Genomic DNA, 19849 nt, shown 5'->3' on the forward strand with positions numbered 1-19849 from the left:
GGAGGTGATTTTCAGGAACTGTTTAGAAGCGTTCCTGAAAATCGCCCCCTCTGGGATGCATCCGGAACACAATAAGAACTTCTGACAGTGGCGGCATTCGGCTGTGCGGTAGAATGGGTGATAGCACCCATTCTGTTCTTATCCCGCTCCCTTTCATCATGCCCCCATCACATCCCCGGGGGCAATGTGGTAAGGTCCATGATCGATATCTATAGTTTTTGTGGGGGTTTTCGGGCTATGTGGCCATGTTCTAGAAGAGTTTATTCCTGACATTTTGCCAGCATCTGTGGCTGGCATCTTCAGAGAATGCTGGCATGGAAGAGAGTGGGGTATACTGTGTGACCCTGGGTAGGGAGGAGTGATTTCCATGTTAATCTGTGTATTGTTCTGTTGTTGATGGCAAGGCGTCAGGGTGGGAGGATATGCAAAGAAGATTAGTGTCTGTTTAATTAGTGATCATTATCTTCTGGGAAAACCCCTGACCCTGGGTAGTTTTCTATTTGCATTTGCTGAGTCCTGATTTTGCTGTTTTTCAGGACTGGTAGCCACATTTTGTTCACTTTAAGGGGTTTCTTCTTTCCTGTTGAAGTTGTCCAGGTGTTTGTGGATTTCAATGGCTTTCCTGTGCATTCTGATCTGATAGTTGTTGGCATGGTCCAGAATTTCACTGTTTTCAAATAGCATTTTATGCCTTGGATTGTTTATAACATGTTCTGCTACTGCTGATTTTTCTGGCTGACTCAGTCTGCAGTGGCTCTTATGTTCTTTGATTCGTGTTTGAACACTGCATTTCATGTACAGGTGGTCACAAGGGTAAAAAGGTGGAGAACCACTGGTTGAAATAATTTTGAAAATATATATTCACTGTAGTATCTTGTGAACTTTTCAATACAATACTTTACTAAAAGTCTCACTCGCTTTAGGATATATTCCTTTTCTACATTTATTGCAGAGACATTTGCTTTTGGCATTTACTGACTTTTTAATTATGTTTTTAAGAAGCCCTTTCAAGCTTCTATATCACAGCAAGATATTAGATATAATCCATATAAATTGACAAAAACATATAAATGCTTAGTGACATTAAATATATGAGTTAAGAGGAAACTGGATTTGAACGAAGCAAACAGCATTTTATATGGAAATTTAAGTAGTAGTTTGTTTTCAAGTTGGTATTTTTGTTTAAGGAAACATTTTGTACATCCAGTTTTTTAAGTTTTATTGATAACAAACATAACAATAAGACATACAGTAACTTAACAAACATATAACGTGACATACATTGTTTAACATAAGCACATTATAAACAAACACATACACAACTGACTTCCTGGATTTTGTTTTGATCTTCATCAAAGGAATGTACAGTAACTGTAACTGTGATTCGTTATTTTTGTTTAACCATAAAACTTGGAGAATGGATAATGGAGAACTTAATTAAATAAAAATAATGAATAAAAAGCTGAAGGAGTACATCCAAAATTTTGCATTGAATTAATATACATTTATTTTATATCTGTACTCATAATGTATAACAATTTTGTTTGGTAGTCAAGGGATTCTGAAACAACTTATGTTAGAAGGAATTGATTTGAACACTGCTGCCATGCCAGCTTATATGTGTCTGTGCAGTATAATAAGTGGTAGATTTGCTTTATTTCTTGGTGCCTTGGAGCGAGGTTTTAGAGAAATTGGTGGCAATGCAGCTAAAAGTACTTCTTTATGGATAGGCAGTAAATTTTTAGGTAATTTCAGCCTCGATTAACCTCAGATATTGTGCAGAGATTGTCTTTGTTAAAGGGAATACAAAATTTCAGGGCCTTTGGCAGGAATATCATTCAACCTGTGTAGTCTGACCTGTCATTCTTCATAATACCAATTAAAATTATTAATTAGAAAGATTTTAATTCAGTTCCCCCACCTGGAAAATTTTAATTATAGTAGTCAAGTACGAAAGACATATACTTGCATTTCCTTTCCATTTAAGATTTGCTATGTAAAGCTATAATTATAGCCATGATCAGGTAGCCTTAGCATTCACAGTAGAAATTATTCCTTTTAAAATAAATACCCTACTAGCAGTTATTTGCAAAAGAGACAAAGCACAACAAGTCAGGGAACTATGGGTTGTCATGAATATGAAGGGTACTACAAGGCAAACAAACCATAGACCTTCATTCTGTAGCTGATTTGTTCTGTCTTCTGAAAACAGGCAGCTCTGGTTACTTCTTTCTCAACAAACCAGGTGAAGAATTCAGGATTTGTTCTTGGCTTTGTTCTCTGGTGTTTGAGGAAGAAAACAAACAAGGGAAGGTAATTCCCCACTGCCAAAGGATACCATGAAACAACCACAGAGTGAAACTCCATGGTTTGTGTTGCTGCCAGCTGCTTGTCCATGGCAATTGTGGGTTCCCATCCATAGGTCCCTGGTTTGCCATGCCATGCAAACACACTTAATTTCTGCAGCCATTGGATTCCAAACACACCTAGTATCTGAGGCCAATGGGCTGGAAAAGAACACTGATCCTGTGGACTGACCTATCATAATAATTCACAGAATTACTCAACACCTTCTTTGCCTCAGTGTTCTCAGAAAAGGAAAAGAGTGCTCAACCTGAAGATAATGGAGCAGAAGACAGAATAGGGGAATTTCAGCACAGAATAAGTAAAGAGATAGTACAGGAATACCTTGTTAATCTAAATGAATTTAAGTCTCCAGGACCAGATGAACTACATCCAAGGGTATTAAAAGAACTGGCAAATGTAATATCGGAGCCATTGGCAATAATCTTTGAGAACTCCTGGAGAACAGGTGAAGTCCCAGCAGACTGGAGAAGGGCAAATGTTGTCCCCATCTTCAAAAAGGGAAAAAAAAGAAGATCCCAACAATTATCGTCCAGTTAGTCTGACATCTATACCAGGAAAGATTCTAGAGCAGATCATTAAACAGAGAGTCTGTAAACATCTAGAAAGCAATGCCATAATCACAAAAAGTCAACATGGGTTTCAGAGAAAGAAGTCATGCCAGACAAATCTAATCTCTTTTTTGGATAAAATTGCCAGCTTGGTAGATGAAGGGAATGCTGTGGATATAGTATATCTTGATTTCAGTAAGGCCTTTGACAAAGTTCCCCATGACACTCTTGCAAACAAGCTTGTAAAATGTGGGCTAGACAACGTAACTGTTACATGGATCTGTAATTGGTTGACTGACCAAAGCCAAAGGGTGCTCAACAATGGCTCCTTTTCATCCTGGAGAGAATTGACCATTGGGGTCCCACGGGGCTCTGTCCTGGGGCCAGTGCTATTCAACATCTTTATCAATGACTTGGAGGACAAAATTGGGGGCATACTTATCAAATTTGCAGATGAGAACCAAACTAGGGGGAGTAGCTAATACCCCAGAGGACAGGATCAAAATTCAAGATGACCTGAATAGATTAGAAAGCTGGACCAACGCTAACAAAATGAAATTCAACACGGAGAAATGTAAGGTACTGCACTTAGGGCGGAAAAATGAAATGCACAGATATAGGATGGGGGACACCTGGCTGAATGAAACTCCATGTGAAAGGGATCTGGGAGTCCAAGTAGACCACAAGTTGAACATGAGTCAACAGTGCGATGCAGCAGCTAAAAAGGCCAATGAAATTTTAGGCTGCATCAATAAAAGTATAGTGTCTAGATCAAGGGAAGTAATAGTGCCACTCTATTCTGCTCTGGTCAGACCCCACCTGGAATACTGTGTCCAGTTCTGGGCACCACAGTTTAAAAAGGATGTGGAGAAAGTGGAGCATGTCCAAAGGAGAGTGACTAAAATGGTGAAGGGTCTGGAAGCCATGCCCTACCAGGAATGACTTAGGGAGCTGGGGATGTTTAGCCTGGAGAAGAGAAGGTTAAGAGGTGCTGGACCCTGCCTGCAGCTTATTATGATCTGCCTGATCGATTGAGCCTCAAGCATTTACCACTTTTATCTACACCAAGAGTCCATTTACTTACCTTGGGCATCCTGGAGCCTGAGAAGATGATGCTGAAGGTCATCTGTGGAACATCCTTTCCACTGGGTCTAGCCTGCAACAGGACAAATTAAACATCCTTGGTTGGAAAACAATGTTATTGATGATGCCAACTTTACTTTGATAATCAGCCTTCCTCCCATTAGATTTTTTGTTAAAGATATGGTGCTTTACTTGATGCCTCTTTCTGGTCTTTATAACTTCCATAATTTCCACCTGGCATTTCTAATGCTAATAAGATTTAGGTCTGCCTGCCAGATTTGCAATCCAGAGATTAGCACTCGTTGTCTTCAGTCCAGACAATCTTGTAGCATCTTTTCCTTCTTGTTTGTCCCCAGAACCTGCTGTTCACGCCTTAGTCCACTTTGTCTCATATAGTGGCATAACTAGTATATTTGACACCCAGCACAGATAATTTTTAACACTCTCCTCTTCTGTACCAAAAAAAATCAGTAATAATCATGAAATCAAACAAATAATAACGATGGCCGGAAATAAATGTGAACACCTTTTGCACTTTCTTCCTTGTCTTTTTCAGTTTCTGCTAGCACAGTTTTGTTATCTATATCTTATTATTATTATTATTAACCTTTATTTATGAAGCGCTGTAAATTTACACAGCGCTGTACATACAATCTTTTAGTTAGACGATTCCCTGCCCTCGGGCTTACAATCTAAAAAGACATGACACAGAAGGAAAAGGGAGTGGTGGAGGGAAAGGGTAAGAGGTCCAGCAGTTCCTCTCTACCTCCAAGGCCTGGACCAAGGCAGATGGACTGGAGGGAGGGCGAGACTTCATAATGGATGGTTAATCATTTTCCAGGGAAAATACATACTCTCAAGTAGGATAAAACATATACAGTACATAGCAATACAGGAAATGGTTCAATAAACAGGCACCACAAGAACATCAAATAGTAAGCGACAATTATGCAATGCCTGGGAACGCTTCTCTGAACAGGATGGTTTTCAACTCCGTTTTGAAGCTGGTAAAAGAAGTGATGGCTCTTGCTTGTGGGGGAAGAAGGTTCCAGGAGTGAGGAGCAGCGAGTGAAAAGGGGCGAATCCGGGATGGGGCAGAGGAAATCCTGGGCTGAGACAGGAACCCTTGACTACCAGAACGGAGGGCTCTGGTGGGAAGGTGAGGAGAAAGAAGGTCTGATAAGTAGGGAGGGGCCAGTCCATGGAGGGCTTTAAACGTGGACAGCAGGAGCTTATACTGAATGCGGAAAGGGAGGGGGAGCCAGTGAAGGGATGCCAACACAGGAGAGATGTGGTCAGAGCGGTGGGTGGAAGTGATAATGCGTGCGGCTGAATGCTGAACAGAGATTAAAGGACGGAGGTGAGAAAGAGGAAGCCCAGCCAGGGGGACATTACAGTAATCAAGTCGTGAGATCACTAGGGCATGGACCAGGATCTTGGCAGTAGAGGCGGAGAGATAAGGTCGGATTTTGGCAATATTGTACAAAAAGAATCTACAAGCCTTGGCTGTGGTCTGGATCTGAGGGATACATGACAGAGAAGAGTCAAAGATAAAACCAAGACTGCGGGCTTGCTGGACTGGTTGAAGATAAATGTTGTCCACAGAGACAGAAAAGGAGTGTTGAAGGATGGGCTTAGGAGGAAAGACAAGAAGGTCCGTCTTGGACATGTTGAGCTTCAAACGCCGATGGCACATCCACTGCGAGACAGCTGTGAGGCAAGACGAAACTTGCTGTTCAAGCCTTGGAGAAAGGTCAGAGGCGGAAAGATACAGCTGGGTGTCATCGGCATACAGATGGTAGGAAAAGCCAAAAGAGCTGATGGGTTTTCCTAAGGACAGTGTGTAGAGAGAAAACAGAAGGGGACCCAGAACAGAGCCCTGGGGAACTCCTACAGATAAGGGAACAGGAGATGAAGTCTGACCACCTGCAACTACTGCAAAAGATCTGCCAGACAAGTAAGAGCTAAACCAGTCGAGAACAGAGTCTGAGAACCCAAGATCAGAGAGGATATCAACTAGAAGACAGTGATCAACGGTGTCAAAGGCTGCAGACAGATCAAGAAGGATGAGAACAGAGTAAAGGCCATTAGCCTTGGCCTGTAAAAGGTCATTCGAGATCTTGGTGAGAGCTGTCTCTGTAGAATGCCTTGGGCGGAAGCCAGACTGAAAGGGATCGAGGATGGAATTGGCTTCAAGAAACTCAAGACAGCGCGAATAGACAACCCGTTCCAAAACCTTAGAAAGAAAGGGAAGAAGAGAAATCGGACGATAGCTAGACAAGGAGGAGGGGTCAAGAGAAGGTTTTTTCAGAATTGGGGAAATGAGAGCATGTTTGAAGTCTGACGGGAAGGAGCCTGTAGAGAGAGAGAGATTGAAGATATGGAGAAGCGAGGGCAGAAAGGAGGGAGCTATAGAGATTAGAAGACGAGTAGGAATTGGATCAAGAGAGCAAGTTGCAGGTTTGGCAGAGTTCAGAAGTGTAGAGAGTTCATCCAAAGAAGCAGGAGGAAACACAGAAATATCTCTGAAATGGTAGGTGTTCTTTCCTCCAGTTTTCATACCTCCTTCCTCTAGGTCTAATCCTGCTTTACACATGATATTTTCACCATACATATTAAACTGACTGGGTGATAAAATGCAGCCAATTAGACTTAATAGTGCAAATCTATTTTTGCATTATCCTCAAATTCTACAGGGATGTTCTTCAGATGTACTTCGGCATGATGATGGCTTTTGTGTTGTTCTTTAGCTTTACTCTAATTTTTGATAGCACTTCATAATCAGGCCCCTCTATTGTTCCAGTCTTGTTTTTGCAGAGAGAATGAAGCTTCTTCATCTTCTGCTTCAATTATGTAGTCTGTTTGATTTCTGTATTGACTTTCAGGCAACATTCATGTATGCAGTTGTTTCTTTAGTTGTCTAAAGAATGTGGTTGCAGCAAACAAGCTCTTGACCTCACAAAATCCAACCAGTTGTTCCCCTGCTTCTTTTCTTGATCCTAAACGAAATTTTCCTACACTCTTTGATTCTGATTTATTTCCTGTTTTGGCATTTCAATAACCTATGATTAACAAGAAGTCCTCTTTTGGTGTGTAATCAATTTCCTCCTGGACTTCTGCACAGAATCTTTCCATTTCTTCTTCTTCTGCCTTTATAGGTGAAGCACAATTTTCACTCATAGTTATATTGTCCTTACCTTTTTTTTTAATGCAGTTTTAGAATCTGGGCTTCCTAATGGCCCTCATGAGTACTGGGTAGAATGCCTAGAATCTGGATTTAATCTGGCAAATCCAGTCATATAGGAGCCCTATAATATGAGCTCCCCAACTCTTGAAATAAACACTGTACTCACCATTTTGCAGGGAAGAAAATACATTGAATAAGAAAAATTATAACTCTCATTTGAGGATGAATGAAAAGGAAAAGGAAAGGGAGAGGAAGTTACAGTCCCTTTAAGACTAAGGCCTGTTACAGACAGGCCAAAATAAAGCTGCTTCGAGTCACTTTGGAGGTATAGTATTTCAATGATGCATGAGGAGTCTGGAAGCTGCACCAAAGCTGCACTCCAGTCCTTAGGACTGGAGCGTGGCTTTGGTGTGGCTTTTGGACTCTTAGGATGCATGCATCATTGAAATACCATACCTCCAAAGTGACTCGAAGCAGCTTTATTTTGGCCTGTCTGTAACAGGCCTGAGTTATTTATATTTGAGCCTGAGCTTTTGTAGATACCAATCCACTTCCTCAGCCATTGCACATGAGGAAGTGGATTGATATCCACAAATGCCGATGCTGAAATATAAATCAGTTATCATAAAGGAGCTGCTAGGTTCCTTCTTTTTTCATCCTTTCCAATTTTCCTTTTGCTGCAACACAAACTTGCAGGACTACCTCTTTGAAGACAAGTTTCATTTTCAAAAGGAAGCGGTGACTACCATCACCCCATCTCCTCTCTTGTCTATTCTGCCTTACTGAAGGAAATTCCAAGAAGAAGGAGAGGGAGGAGAGGAGAGCAGTTTGCAAATATCTGCTGTTCAATTAATTTTCCTTGCAGTGGAGCCTCTTTTCCCATTTTCTGGTGCCTCAGTGAGTGACTGAGGAGCCACCATTGCACCCTTTTATGTTTTGACCTCAGGGTGGACTGCACCCTCTTCCCCCTTTTTGATTGCCCACTATTCCCATGTCTTTATATCTTGCTCTTTAAAGGAAACAAATGGTGGGATTCTCCTCACTGTATCTGAGTATTTTACTAAAATCTCTGGACTTGAAGTCTAACAGCACTGTGGAATCTAGGACCTGCCTCAAGAGATCCTAGGATTATTTTCTCTCTTTTTATTTTATTTTTTTTAAATAAATGAGTTTATTAATGCAAAATATCACTTTACATACCAACAAATTATTCACATCATATCTCAAACCTATGCTGAACTACTAACTAATCCCTCATATACACACATGATATTTCCTTTATATATTGCTCCTTTCCACCCTGGTGATGGTGTTTCTTTATTAATTTCCTTTTTCTCACATGTGAAAGGTCATTTTAACTGTTTCCTTTAAATGTTCATACCTCTTCCTCTACTCAGCAAACTCAATCATTATTCTCTAATTACTAGGCATTTTCTCTCAAATGCAAAAAGCACTTGTTAGAATAAAAATGGCATATATTTATAATCAATCCATTTTACCAATTAGTTCTTACTTATAAATTGTTTGCAGTCTTTGTTCACAGTCTGCCCAGTTTAGTTTTTGTCTGATTCCTAAGTGAAAATCTGGGGATCCACGCAAACCATGGTATCTGAATATATTTGTGTCTTTGGAAATATCCCATTAAGATTTTAAATAAAAACAAAAAAAACTATTTTCTACATTAGGTGTAAATTCCTCTTTCTGTTTTCTTCTCTTTTAGGCCACATAATATAGATTATTTTATGCAGGAAGCTAAGAGGAAAAAACATAAAGCAGATGCAATGGTAAGAATTTGGATGTGTAGTAGGCTATTTTTCAGATTTTCTGTGTACTGCAACTTCTTCTTTAAATGAATTTAAATAGTGGTAATTCTGAAGGTCCTTTAAAATACTAACTAGCCATGTCAGTGAGAAATGTTATTATAATAAAATGTGTATAATTGAATATGTGAGCCATAAACAAATCCAAGATCAGTTCCAAATACATTCTTGGATAAATTGATTTTTTTTCATTGCCATTTTTAGTGTTTAAAAAATTATTAATCTAACACTGTATTTTCAAAATTATGTTCTTGGCTAGTTGACACGTTTTAACTATTATATGTATAGCGCATTCAGTGTTGTCCTTCTGTTCACGGGAGGCTCTTTGATCTGGCAGAGGCCTCTATGAATAAGAGGACAAGGTGATTTTTGTAGTTTCTCTTTTCCTTCTACCATCCCCAAATCTGCTGCAGAGGATTCTGCATCCTCCAGTACAGAGGTCCCTTCTTGGGCTGCAGGAGAAAGGTCAACACAGCAAAGTGCTAGATTGAAAAGTCTTCTCAGAATGGAAGGATGCAGCACTGGTTACAACACATTCAATGTGGGATGACTAACTTCAAAATGGGGATGCAGTGGCTTAGTGGTTAAGATGCTGACTCTGACGATCACAAGGTTGGCAGATCAGCAGTTCAAGACCCAAGCGCTGCATGACGGAGTGAGGTCCTGTCACTGGTCCCAGCTTCTGCCAACCTATCAATTTGAAAACATGTAAAACTGCAAGTAGATAAATATGTACCAGTTTGGTGAAAAGATAACAGTATTCCATGTGCTTCGGCGTTTAGTCACATTGGCCATGTGACCACGGAGTAGTCTTTGACAACATTGGCTCCTTCAGCTTAGTAATGGGGATGAGGACTGCCCCTACCTTTAGACATCAATAGACAAAGGGGAAACCTTTACCTTTAACTTCAAAATAAGTCTTGAATAAAAACTATATTATTCATAAGCCATACACATTGTTGCTCTCATTTGTTGGGTTCAGAACCAAACAACGCATGTAGCATTTCCTATTTTCATATAGTGTCTCCACTCTTGGTCTTCAGTTATATGCGTTCTTTTGCTTTAACATGAATTTAGATTAATCTTTTTTTCATATTGAGACCTAAGTATAAACTAATATAAATATTTGAAGTATAAATTGCTTTTTGTTAGCAACTGCCAATTTTGTAGATTTCTAAACACACACCAGCTATGTATATTAGCCTTATCTATTAGTCTTAGAGGCTATCCTCTTAGATTTCTCTTTCTTTGTAGTATTCTGCTTACTACTATTGCTACTTAACATTTATTGATTAATTAATTTAAAAACAGTAAAGTTTTATAATAGCAGAATAAAATAAATTAAGAAAAAATAAACAGCAACAAAGCTTCAGCAGTAAGAACAACAAAAATACAGAGCACTGTTCTAGGCAGTAATTGGTGCTGGAAAATGTTCTCAAAACAGAATATTTTAAACCCCTTCCAAAAGGGTTATGACCAGAGTTCCAGTGCACTGGGGCTGCCACCAAAAAGTCCTGCTGGTTTTGTAGGTTGTAGAGGAAAACACATAAAGAAAGAGAAGTTTTCTAAGATTACCAGGACCTAACCAATGTGAGGTTTTTACAGCCAAACCAGCACTTGGAACTGAGGGCAGAAATACATGGGTAACAAATATAGCTGTCTCATTCTAAGTGAAATATAATAATATTGATCCATCCCCATCAACATACGTGCTGCCACACTCCATTATTGTTAAGATTCAGAACTCTCTTCAAAGGCTGCCTCGCCTGTGATCATAACATGAATTTATATTATCCTTTTGGATGGAGAACTCTCACTAAAGTAAATTTTCACACTCCCCTGTGGTGGTACAGAAACTTTGTCTTATACAGTATTCTACCATATATTCTTGACCATAAGTCCATCTCATATATAGGTCCAGGACAAATTTTAGTGCCAAAAATTATAAATGTTGATATGACTCATGGATAAATCAAGGGTAAAATTTAGGGACATGTAACAAAGGAAAACAATCCCAAAGAACTCACAAAATTCCAGCAGACATAACTGTCCTCACTCTGAAGGCTTGATGGATGAGAGAGCAGAGGGGATCAGTGCTTCCAGAAGGCATTACACTCTTGCCTTTCACCAAGGGTTGATACCTTTTTTAAAAAGTAAGGGTTAAAAAAAACACAGTACTTACATTGATCCATGGACAAGTAAGTCAACTCAAGTTTTGGAGACCAAATTTTTGTCTAAAATTTCTATACTTATACATGAATATATACAGTATATGTTGTAGCAGCCATATTATGCTGTCTTTATACAAGAGTTATTTCAGTTGCCCTCCATGTGGCATGGATAATAGACTGGGAAGCACAGGTGTTTGCTATTACAAAATTTTACTGAAGGATTTCCTGAGATTTCAAAGGAATGCACACTCTAATACAGACTTATTGCACTGTATACATTGTCTCTCTTTCTCTAAATACATTATGCTGAAAAGGAATATTACATAATAAGAGATTCCATGTGCTCAGAGGCTGTATTTTCTCTAAACACATGTGTGTGTGTGTGTGTGTGTGTGTAGACACACATTAGCACAGCTTTATGTGTCTTTTTATTTATTTATATGTCTGTTTGATTTAATGCTTCTGATCATAGAAGCCACAGTCAGATGGTTATATCTCCATTCAATAAGCCAAAATCATTTTTGTTTATCCCTTTACAGTGCACCTTTATAAATATAACGCACCCAGAAGTTAAGGATATTTTCCCATTTGTTTTATAGTCAGCAACTTCAGGAAAGCCAGGATTGAAATTTGGTTAAAATCCTAATTTGAAGAAGAGCTATTGAGAGAGATATCCATGTTAGTCTGTTTATCATAAAATTACAAAAATGATTCCAGTTACACCTTTAAAGCTAACAGGGGAGAATATTTTAGCACAAGCTTTTATGGATACAGGCCACTTCTTCAGATGCTAGTAATGATTGTTTTTCAGTTCAGATGAAATGGGATACTGCAGTTAATTAGGATCCCCTGCATAAGGGAAGGGCCCGCTATGTGTTGTGTGATATGCATAGCTCTTTCCTCCAGCATCTTAACACTATTCTGTTCCATCTCCCAGCATCTGATGCCTGAAGCAGACTGCCAATGTTCAGTCCTTTCTCATGGCTTACTGAAAAGTATCATATCTTATTTTTAAAATATAATGTTATTGGTTTTAGCAAGGAAAGGGGAGAAACCATGGACAGAATAATCTGAATCATTTGATGATCAAAGTCAACCGTAGTTGGCACATCCAGACTAACTGAAAAGTCCCAGATTTTGTCCTATTTTTCTAATTTTATCCTGGGTTAAAATAGACTGATCTGGGTTGCTGGTTTAAAAAATCTCAGATTGTACCAAAGGCTGACAGAAAGTATTATAGGATAAGAAATATGTGTATGGATCACCAAAATAAAATTGGAAAGAACAGGAACAAAATCTGGGACTTTTTGGCCTTTGTAATCAGTTTGGATACACCCAGTGTTGAATTAGTAATGTGACAACACATAATTCCATAAACTCATATGAGTAGATGGTTGAACATATGCCTTTCTGTTTGAATTGACATAAGAAATGAAGGTAAACCATATTGCAGGGATAGAAAGGATATTCAACAATATTGTCTGGGCTGATGACTCCCCGGGTGCTATTATTTTATCCCCTCAGACAAAATTTGGGTTTCTTTCACAATGGATAGTTCTTGGAGGAGCAGGGTTCTTTATTAAGAATACATATAAAGTACTAGTCATTGTTTCTTGATTATTGTTTGCTTTTGTGATAAATTTGTAAGGTGGAGAAATTTGGCAAGGCGCTGAATTATGTTGAAGCTGCATTATCATTTATTGAATGTGGAAATGCCATGGAACATGGGCCCATGGAATCTAAATCTCCATACACAATGTATTCTGAAACAGTTGAACTCATCAGGTAAGAGAGTGTGGAGTATTCTGACCCTTGGCTGGATCCATGCAGTTCCATGTCCATGGAGATGTGCTTCTATTTCAAAGATGTATGTGTTTATTTCTAAATATGGGGGAATTATAGGTAAAGAAAGGATATTAAAGTGCTAATCTATGAGAAGACAATTCCAAGGTCATTTTATATACTAAATCCATAGAGATTATCACACACAGATGGGATAAGGATGGGATCACTCCCCCATCCTTATCCCATCTTTGACTGCAATCCCGCCAAAGGCTTTCAGATCACAGTGCTATTGTCCCATCACTGAAAGTCTATCACACAGTTGCAGTCAATTGTGCTTTCTGGACAGGATAATGATGGGATAAGCATGACATCATAAGAAAATCTTCTTGCGATTGCGCTATAATAATAATAATAGGATTTATTTATATGCCGCTCAATCACTGGGAATCTGGGCGGCTTACAACAGAGGGGATAACAGATAACAAAAAACAGTAGCAAGAACAGAATAAAGAATCAACATTCATTCAGAAGAAAAGGAAAACAACATCAGTGTTTTATTTGTTTAGAAATTGAAAATGCCTATCTAATAGTATTGTGGATAAAGCTGGGCTAGCAAGTAGGCCCAATGCCAATTTCAGATCGTATTCCCAGTCAAAGCAGCAGGGGAGATTGTTGTTGTTGTATGCCTCCAAATTATTTTTATGGCAACCCCACGGCAAACCTATCTTAGGGATTTCTTGGCAAGTTTCTTCTCCTGCATTGCCATCCTCTGAAACATGAGAATGTGGCTTGCCCAAGGTCACCCAGTGGGTTTTTATGCTTGAGTGGGAAATTGAACCCTGATTTTCAGAGTCATAGTTCAGTACTCAAACCACTAATGAAAGTGGATGGATGTGACAGGCAAGAATTTCAGCACTATACAAACAAACTGGGAGTACATCCCTCTGAATTCCCACTTTTGAGTAGATATACATAACATCCTTCTATAACCCCTCACCTACACTGAATCAATCCAGTCTCATTTTTCATCACACCCATGCTATAATAATATTACTATTATTTGTTTGCTGTTATCACTTAATAACATTGTAAACTGATCTTGTTCTTGATCTTTTGAAGGTATGCTGTGAGACTAAAAACCCATTCAGGCCCCAGTGCTACTCCAGAAGAAAAACAGTTAGCAACGTTATGGTTAGTAAACTACTAGATATGTAATAGGCGCTTTTTTTTTATGAATCATTCCTCCAAATCAAACATTAAGAACAGTTCTTACATCAGAGATTGGAATGTTAGCAAAAAAAAGTTTAACCTGTATCATTAACTATTACTGAATTCAGACATCTAATCCATTTATGTCAATATTAGATGGGGGATTTTTGTGCATTGAGTTATTGTTATTTTGTTGATGTTAGACACCATAGGTTTGACAGAGAAAACAGCATATAATGCTTTGATTGGCATGGTTGCTCACAAGTGCCATGTTTTGGTGTTGGCTCCTTCCAAAGTTTCAGGGAGCTCTCTGCAGTAGTTATATTTAAAACACTTGCTGCAAATAGAAAATAACAGGGTTTTATGAAAACTACACATTTTAGCAATATACTTTCAGCACATGTGTCATGCTATGGGCACAGAATACCATGTACAACTTTCTTAGTGCCAATCAACCAGTAATTCTGAGTTTACTAGCAAATGGTTGAGTCTTGATGTTGCAGAAGGAACATGAAGTGCATGTACCTCAAACATGTCCTGTTCTTTTGCATAACTACAAAATGAATTTCCTCTGCTTGTTTAGCAAATGTCTGTGTAGAACACAGAATTGTCTGCTATTTCTTGTTCTTCCCAGTAGGATGAAAAACGTGGACATGAAAATGTTGTAAATGAACAAGGAGCATCAGACATGTGAAGTCAAAGGCTTTCATGGCTGGTATCCATAGTTTTTTGTGGGTTTTTCGGGCTATGTGGCCGTGTTCTAGAAGATTTTCTTCCTGACGTTTTGCCAGCATCTGTGGCTGGCATCGTCATAGCCAAAAAAAACCCACAAAAAAACTATGAGCATCAGACACTTACGCTGTCTGTTTCTTCTGTCATGGTCAAAGTCATTCATGGAGCTTATTGCTTGGGCAAATAAGCCAGCTTATCTCTTCTGGCTTGAATTCAGGATTTGGGATGTCCCCAGATGTTATCATATCTAAATCACCACCAATATAGCCGGGATGCCACTGCCTGGATGCGTCCCAGATTGAAGCCTCGCTGAGCCAGCACTTTCTGACTTCAAAAATTGGCCGGCTGAGCAAGGCTTTGACCTGGGATGCATCCAAGCAGCAGCATTCCGGCTAGATCGATGGCAATTTAGGTATAACATCCGGAGGCATCCCAGATTGAGAATTGAAGCTGGAAAAGGTAAGTCTGGCTTCCAATCTGACACATACAAGAAAAATCACAGGCCTTTTGCAGCAATGTCATCATGGAAATGGAAGCCAGGACTAAGACATGCTCAGTAAGGAAGTTATGACATCTGTCTTATACCAGCTAAAGATTTTATAATTAGAAAATTCATTTGATTCTCATGGGCCCTTTCTTAATCCTGATGTAGTTGTGATGTTGCAAAAACCATTTCCTTAGACATCGTATGAATTCCTGTTATCTGAGCACACCTAGTAGTGTGGATTCCTTAAAAATCAAAAGCCTCCATCATTTCTGTTCAATATTAATAAGCCTACCATAAATTCCTTGCAGGCCTGGAAATGGAAAGTGGTTCTAAATTTTGGAAACTGGAGTACTGTACTTTTATTTTCCTTTTTAGCAAGCCTTTCTGTTTTGCAAGGAGGGGAGACCCCAACAGGTCTGCAGAGCTAGTGATAGCAGCTCAGCGTGTGAGTTCCAAATGCTAAGAAAATGTGCTGCATCGCTTTAAAAAAAAGAAAGGTCAAACAGAGGGAAAGCAGAAGGAGGTGCCCCTGTGAAGAGCACTGAAAGCAACTCGGCTCGCTGCTTGAGCAGAGGAGTTGCTGTGATTTGCATATTCACTGTACCTGGGAAGGTTACACTGTGAGAGTTATGACTTGAGCGCTGCAGTTCTTTTGTGTTGCCTGGCTCCATGTGAAGCAAACTGGGCATAGTGCCATTGAAAGGCTCTACAAAAACCTGGCAGGATGGTTTCATCTCCTGAGCAAACACTGCCCTCTAGTGGAATGAGAGGGAATGCAAGTGAGTTGCCACAATTCTTACCCCCCCCCCATTAAAAAAATTAAATATTTAAATATTTTAGCTTTCTTCAGAAGGCTTCCCCACTTCTTCTTTAAAAATCTAGCCTACTTTTCACTCACAAATCTACAGGGGAAATGTCCTCTATTAAAATCTGGTACAGAAGAGTGAATATTGTACCATTTCAAAACAAACAAACCAAAAACAAACCCCATCAAAACCTTGGGGTCCTTCTTTGTCCAAATGTATTCACATATTTTGGTGAAGACTCATAGGGGAAATTACACTATCCGTATAGGCTGTTATTGTTGTGTGCTTCTCCAAGTCATTTCCAATTTATGGCAGCCCTAAAGGCACAGGATTTTCTTGACAAGATTTATTTGGGGGAGGGGGTGTTCCATTGCCTTCCTCTGAGGCTGAGAGAGTGTGACTTGCCCAAAGTCACCCAGTGGGTTTCCATGGCCAAGCAGGGATTCATACCCTGATTCATAGGTCAAAACTTTTGTTTGTTTTAGGTATTATATATCACTGTTCAGCTGCACAACTTTCAAAAGTGGTTTACAAAGCATAGGAGATGGAGAAAAATTAAAAGATACAAAATGTAGGCAAGATTTATACAATATAAGATCTTAGTAAACAACATCTTTCCAAAGCCTGGGTGAATTAAAAGAAAACAAGCAAACCTAGAAGAGGTTCCCATAACAAAAGGTTCCATCCTGGCTTATACCCTGCTTCAAGCATAGATGAGACAGGGAGATGAGACTTGCCATGTCAGGACTGTTTGAGTCTCTGAGATTCCAGGACCAAGACCTGAGCCCTAGGGGCAACTCCTTGTGATATTGCAAGGGATAGCCCTCAGTGATGTCATTAAACAGATCTCTGGCTGGGAGATCTAAATGTCTCTTCCTAAACTGTAAATCCCAGGATTCCATAAGAGTTTACCTTGGCAGTTAAAGAGGAGTCATGACACTATCTTTGTGTAGTGTGATAGAGCCCTAAGGTTCTGTTGTTGTTGTGTGCCTTCAAGTTGTTTCTGACTTATGGCAACCCTAAGGTGAACCAGTCATGGGGTTTTCTTAGCAAGGTGCATGCAGAGAAGATTTGCCATTGCCTTCCCCTGAGACTGAGAGCATACGACTTGCCCAAGAGCACCCTGTGGGTTTCATGGCCAAGCTGGGAATCAAACCCTGGTCTCCAGGTCACAGTCCAACGCTCAAACTACTGTGTCACACTGGCTATCTTAAAAGCATACAACTTGCAATTTATGGTTGTTCATAGACAATAATAGGACAGAAGAAATGAGCACATACATCATGAGCAACCATGACTCAATTGTGCGTTGTCTCCCTTCAAAACCATTATCTGTCTTATCAGTAATACGTAACCATAAGTATACAGGGTCCTGGGAGATTTTCTACTTTTGTTATACAGTTTTTTCGCTTGGTTTGATTATTAAAAATGAAGTCATATATTTGAAATTTTCTCTCTTTTCCTTATAGTTATCGATGTTTGGCACTTTTATACTGGAGAATGTTTAGACTCAAAAGAGACCATGCTGTAAAATATTCTAAAGCACTTATTGAATATTTCAAGGTACTTTCCTGTCTTGGGGAAACATTTATACATCTCAGGGGGGCTTTACTGCTTCTGTTTACAGGAAGCATATTGGCCACAAAACATTCAACTGGGAATCTAGTCTCAGCTACGTGTTACTGGGAGATGCACAGCCACTACTGACCTACTTCTTTCCATTAATGTTTTGTAGCTGAAAAAAAGCATGTGACTTGACATTGTTTCCTTAGTAAGTGGCAGCCAATGAAAAAGAGTGTTCATAGGGAAAGGCAAGGTTGGGTAAATTGTGGTCCTACACAATTTCTTATCTTCATCTCCCAAAAGGCTCAGCCAAAATGACTCAGGAATTGTGGGTGCTCCAGTCCAAATAATCTGGAATGCCAAATGTCATCCAACCCTATACTAAAGCAACAAATGCATTTCTTTGGTCCTAACTCCCTTTCTGACCAGTGTGTTAAGAAATGTCATCAATACCTGCCCCAGGGTGCATCTACTGCTCTCAGAATATTCTGGACCCAGATTTTGCTAACAAATAGAATTTGCTAACAGACATACATCTTAATCATTTTTAATTGTTTGTTTTGTGTTCTTTTATTTCATTTGCGTACGTATATCTTTCATGTAGAAAAGTCACTAATTAAATGTAATAAGTAATAATTTGGTCCATCCTGGGAGATTTGACTGATCACGTTAGGCCTATGGGTTTAAAAACTTTCTCCTTGTTTTGGTGCACACTGTTCTGTTGGCACTCATTATAAACCTGTAATTTCTATTATTTCAGAAATGATTATTTCGAAAATGTAGCATTTCTACCTTTCCTGCTCACCCACACCCCATCTCTCTCTTTGCAGAATTCATCTAAAAGTGCACAAGCACCATCTCCATGGGGTGCCAGTGGAAAGTAAGTTTACCGTAATATGCTAACCTATCATTTAGATGTACAGTCATAGCTGACATTTGAATCCTAGCCACTTAGGAATTACTCTTTCATAGTTGATATCTATAATTTGAAAGTCAGGTGTCTCTTTTGAGCCCCTTTGAATTGTGAAGGAAGAGTTGCAATAGATGTTTGTCTGAGGTCTAAATCCAATTGCTGGTTACAACTAGAACAGACATATTAATAGAATCAATGAGATTGATGCAAGTGTGGACTTAGCATTTAATGGATGTATTGTGTTTGGAACTAGCAATTGGATTTAAACTTAAATTTTATGTGTTCAAATATAACATTCCTATGGATACCAAAGAGAACCCTTGAGAACTGTAAGGAAAGAGCAGTTGTATTTATCATGAAGCAGGATGCAAGATGAGAGTATAAAATGCCCTGAATGGGCATGAAAATTGTTCGTTTACTTTGTAGTAGTTGTTGTTGTGTGCCCTCAAGTGATTTCCGGTCTCTTGGGATTTCTGGACTGAAAGTGTGGGACTCATCCAAAGTCATCCAGTGGGTTTTGATGGCTGAGTGGGGAATCAAACCCTGATCTCCAGCATCATAGTCCATCACTCAGACTACTACACCCTGCTGGCTCTCTTGTGTTTACTACTGTTGTGTTTATGTGTGACTAATTCTGAATATCCTATAATAAACTCTGTTTTTTCAGGTATACAGGAACACCCTCTCCCATATCACCCAGCCCGTCCCCTGTGAGTTCTGTGGGGTCCCAGGGGAGCACAGGAACCCCTTCCCCCTCTTCCATCATCACCATTCCACAGCGAATACACCAGATGGCAGCCAATCATGTTAGCATCACCAACAGCATCTTACATAGCTATGACTACTGGGAGATGGCTGACAATCTTACCAAGGAAAATCAAGGTGTGTGTGAGATAAGATATTGTTCACTAAAACTTGTATGTGAATATAAATAGGAAATGATCTCTCTGGCCCTAGTTCAGCTAACACTGGTTTTATTGAACTGTTTGGTGGGGAGGGGATTAACACTGTACTGGTAAAAGCACCTCTTGAATAGTTTTCTGTGGGTTTCTGGGCAGTGTGGCCACATTCTAGAAGAATTTATTCTGGACATTTCACAGGCATCTGTGGCTGGCATCTTCAGAGGGTGGTGGCATGGAGGTATGTGGTATATATACTTGTGTTTCCAGACCGTAGCC

At 39.4% G+C, this 19849-nt stretch overlaps 1 protein-coding gene across 1 annotated transcript in view; it reads left to right on the forward strand.

The window, feature by feature from the left end:
• AFF3 (ALF transcription elongation factor 3) overlaps positions 1-19849 on the forward strand; it is a 292287-nt gene that overhangs the window by 261078 nt on the left and 11360 nt on the right. Inside the window, exons 16-21 of the mRNA XM_089511440.1 lie at positions 8906-8969; positions 12825-12961; positions 14081-14152; positions 17665-17758; positions 18589-18638; positions 19339-19553. Of these exons, the coding sequence (XP_089367566.1) occupies positions 8906-8969; positions 12825-12961; positions 14081-14152; positions 17665-17758; positions 18589-18638; positions 19339-19553 (632 nt within the window). The remainder of the gene's footprint in view (positions 1-8905; positions 8970-12824; positions 12962-14080; positions 14153-17664; positions 17759-18588; positions 18639-19338; positions 19554-19849) is intronic.

Source organism: Sceloporus occidentalis, unplaced genomic scaffold, assembly GCF_023333645.1.
Source record: "Sceloporus occidentalis isolate IW3139 unplaced genomic scaffold, rSceOcc1.0.p SCAF_2, whole genome shotgun sequence".
NCBI lineage: Eukaryota > Metazoa > Chordata > Lepidosauria > Squamata > Phrynosomatidae > Sceloporus > Sceloporus occidentalis.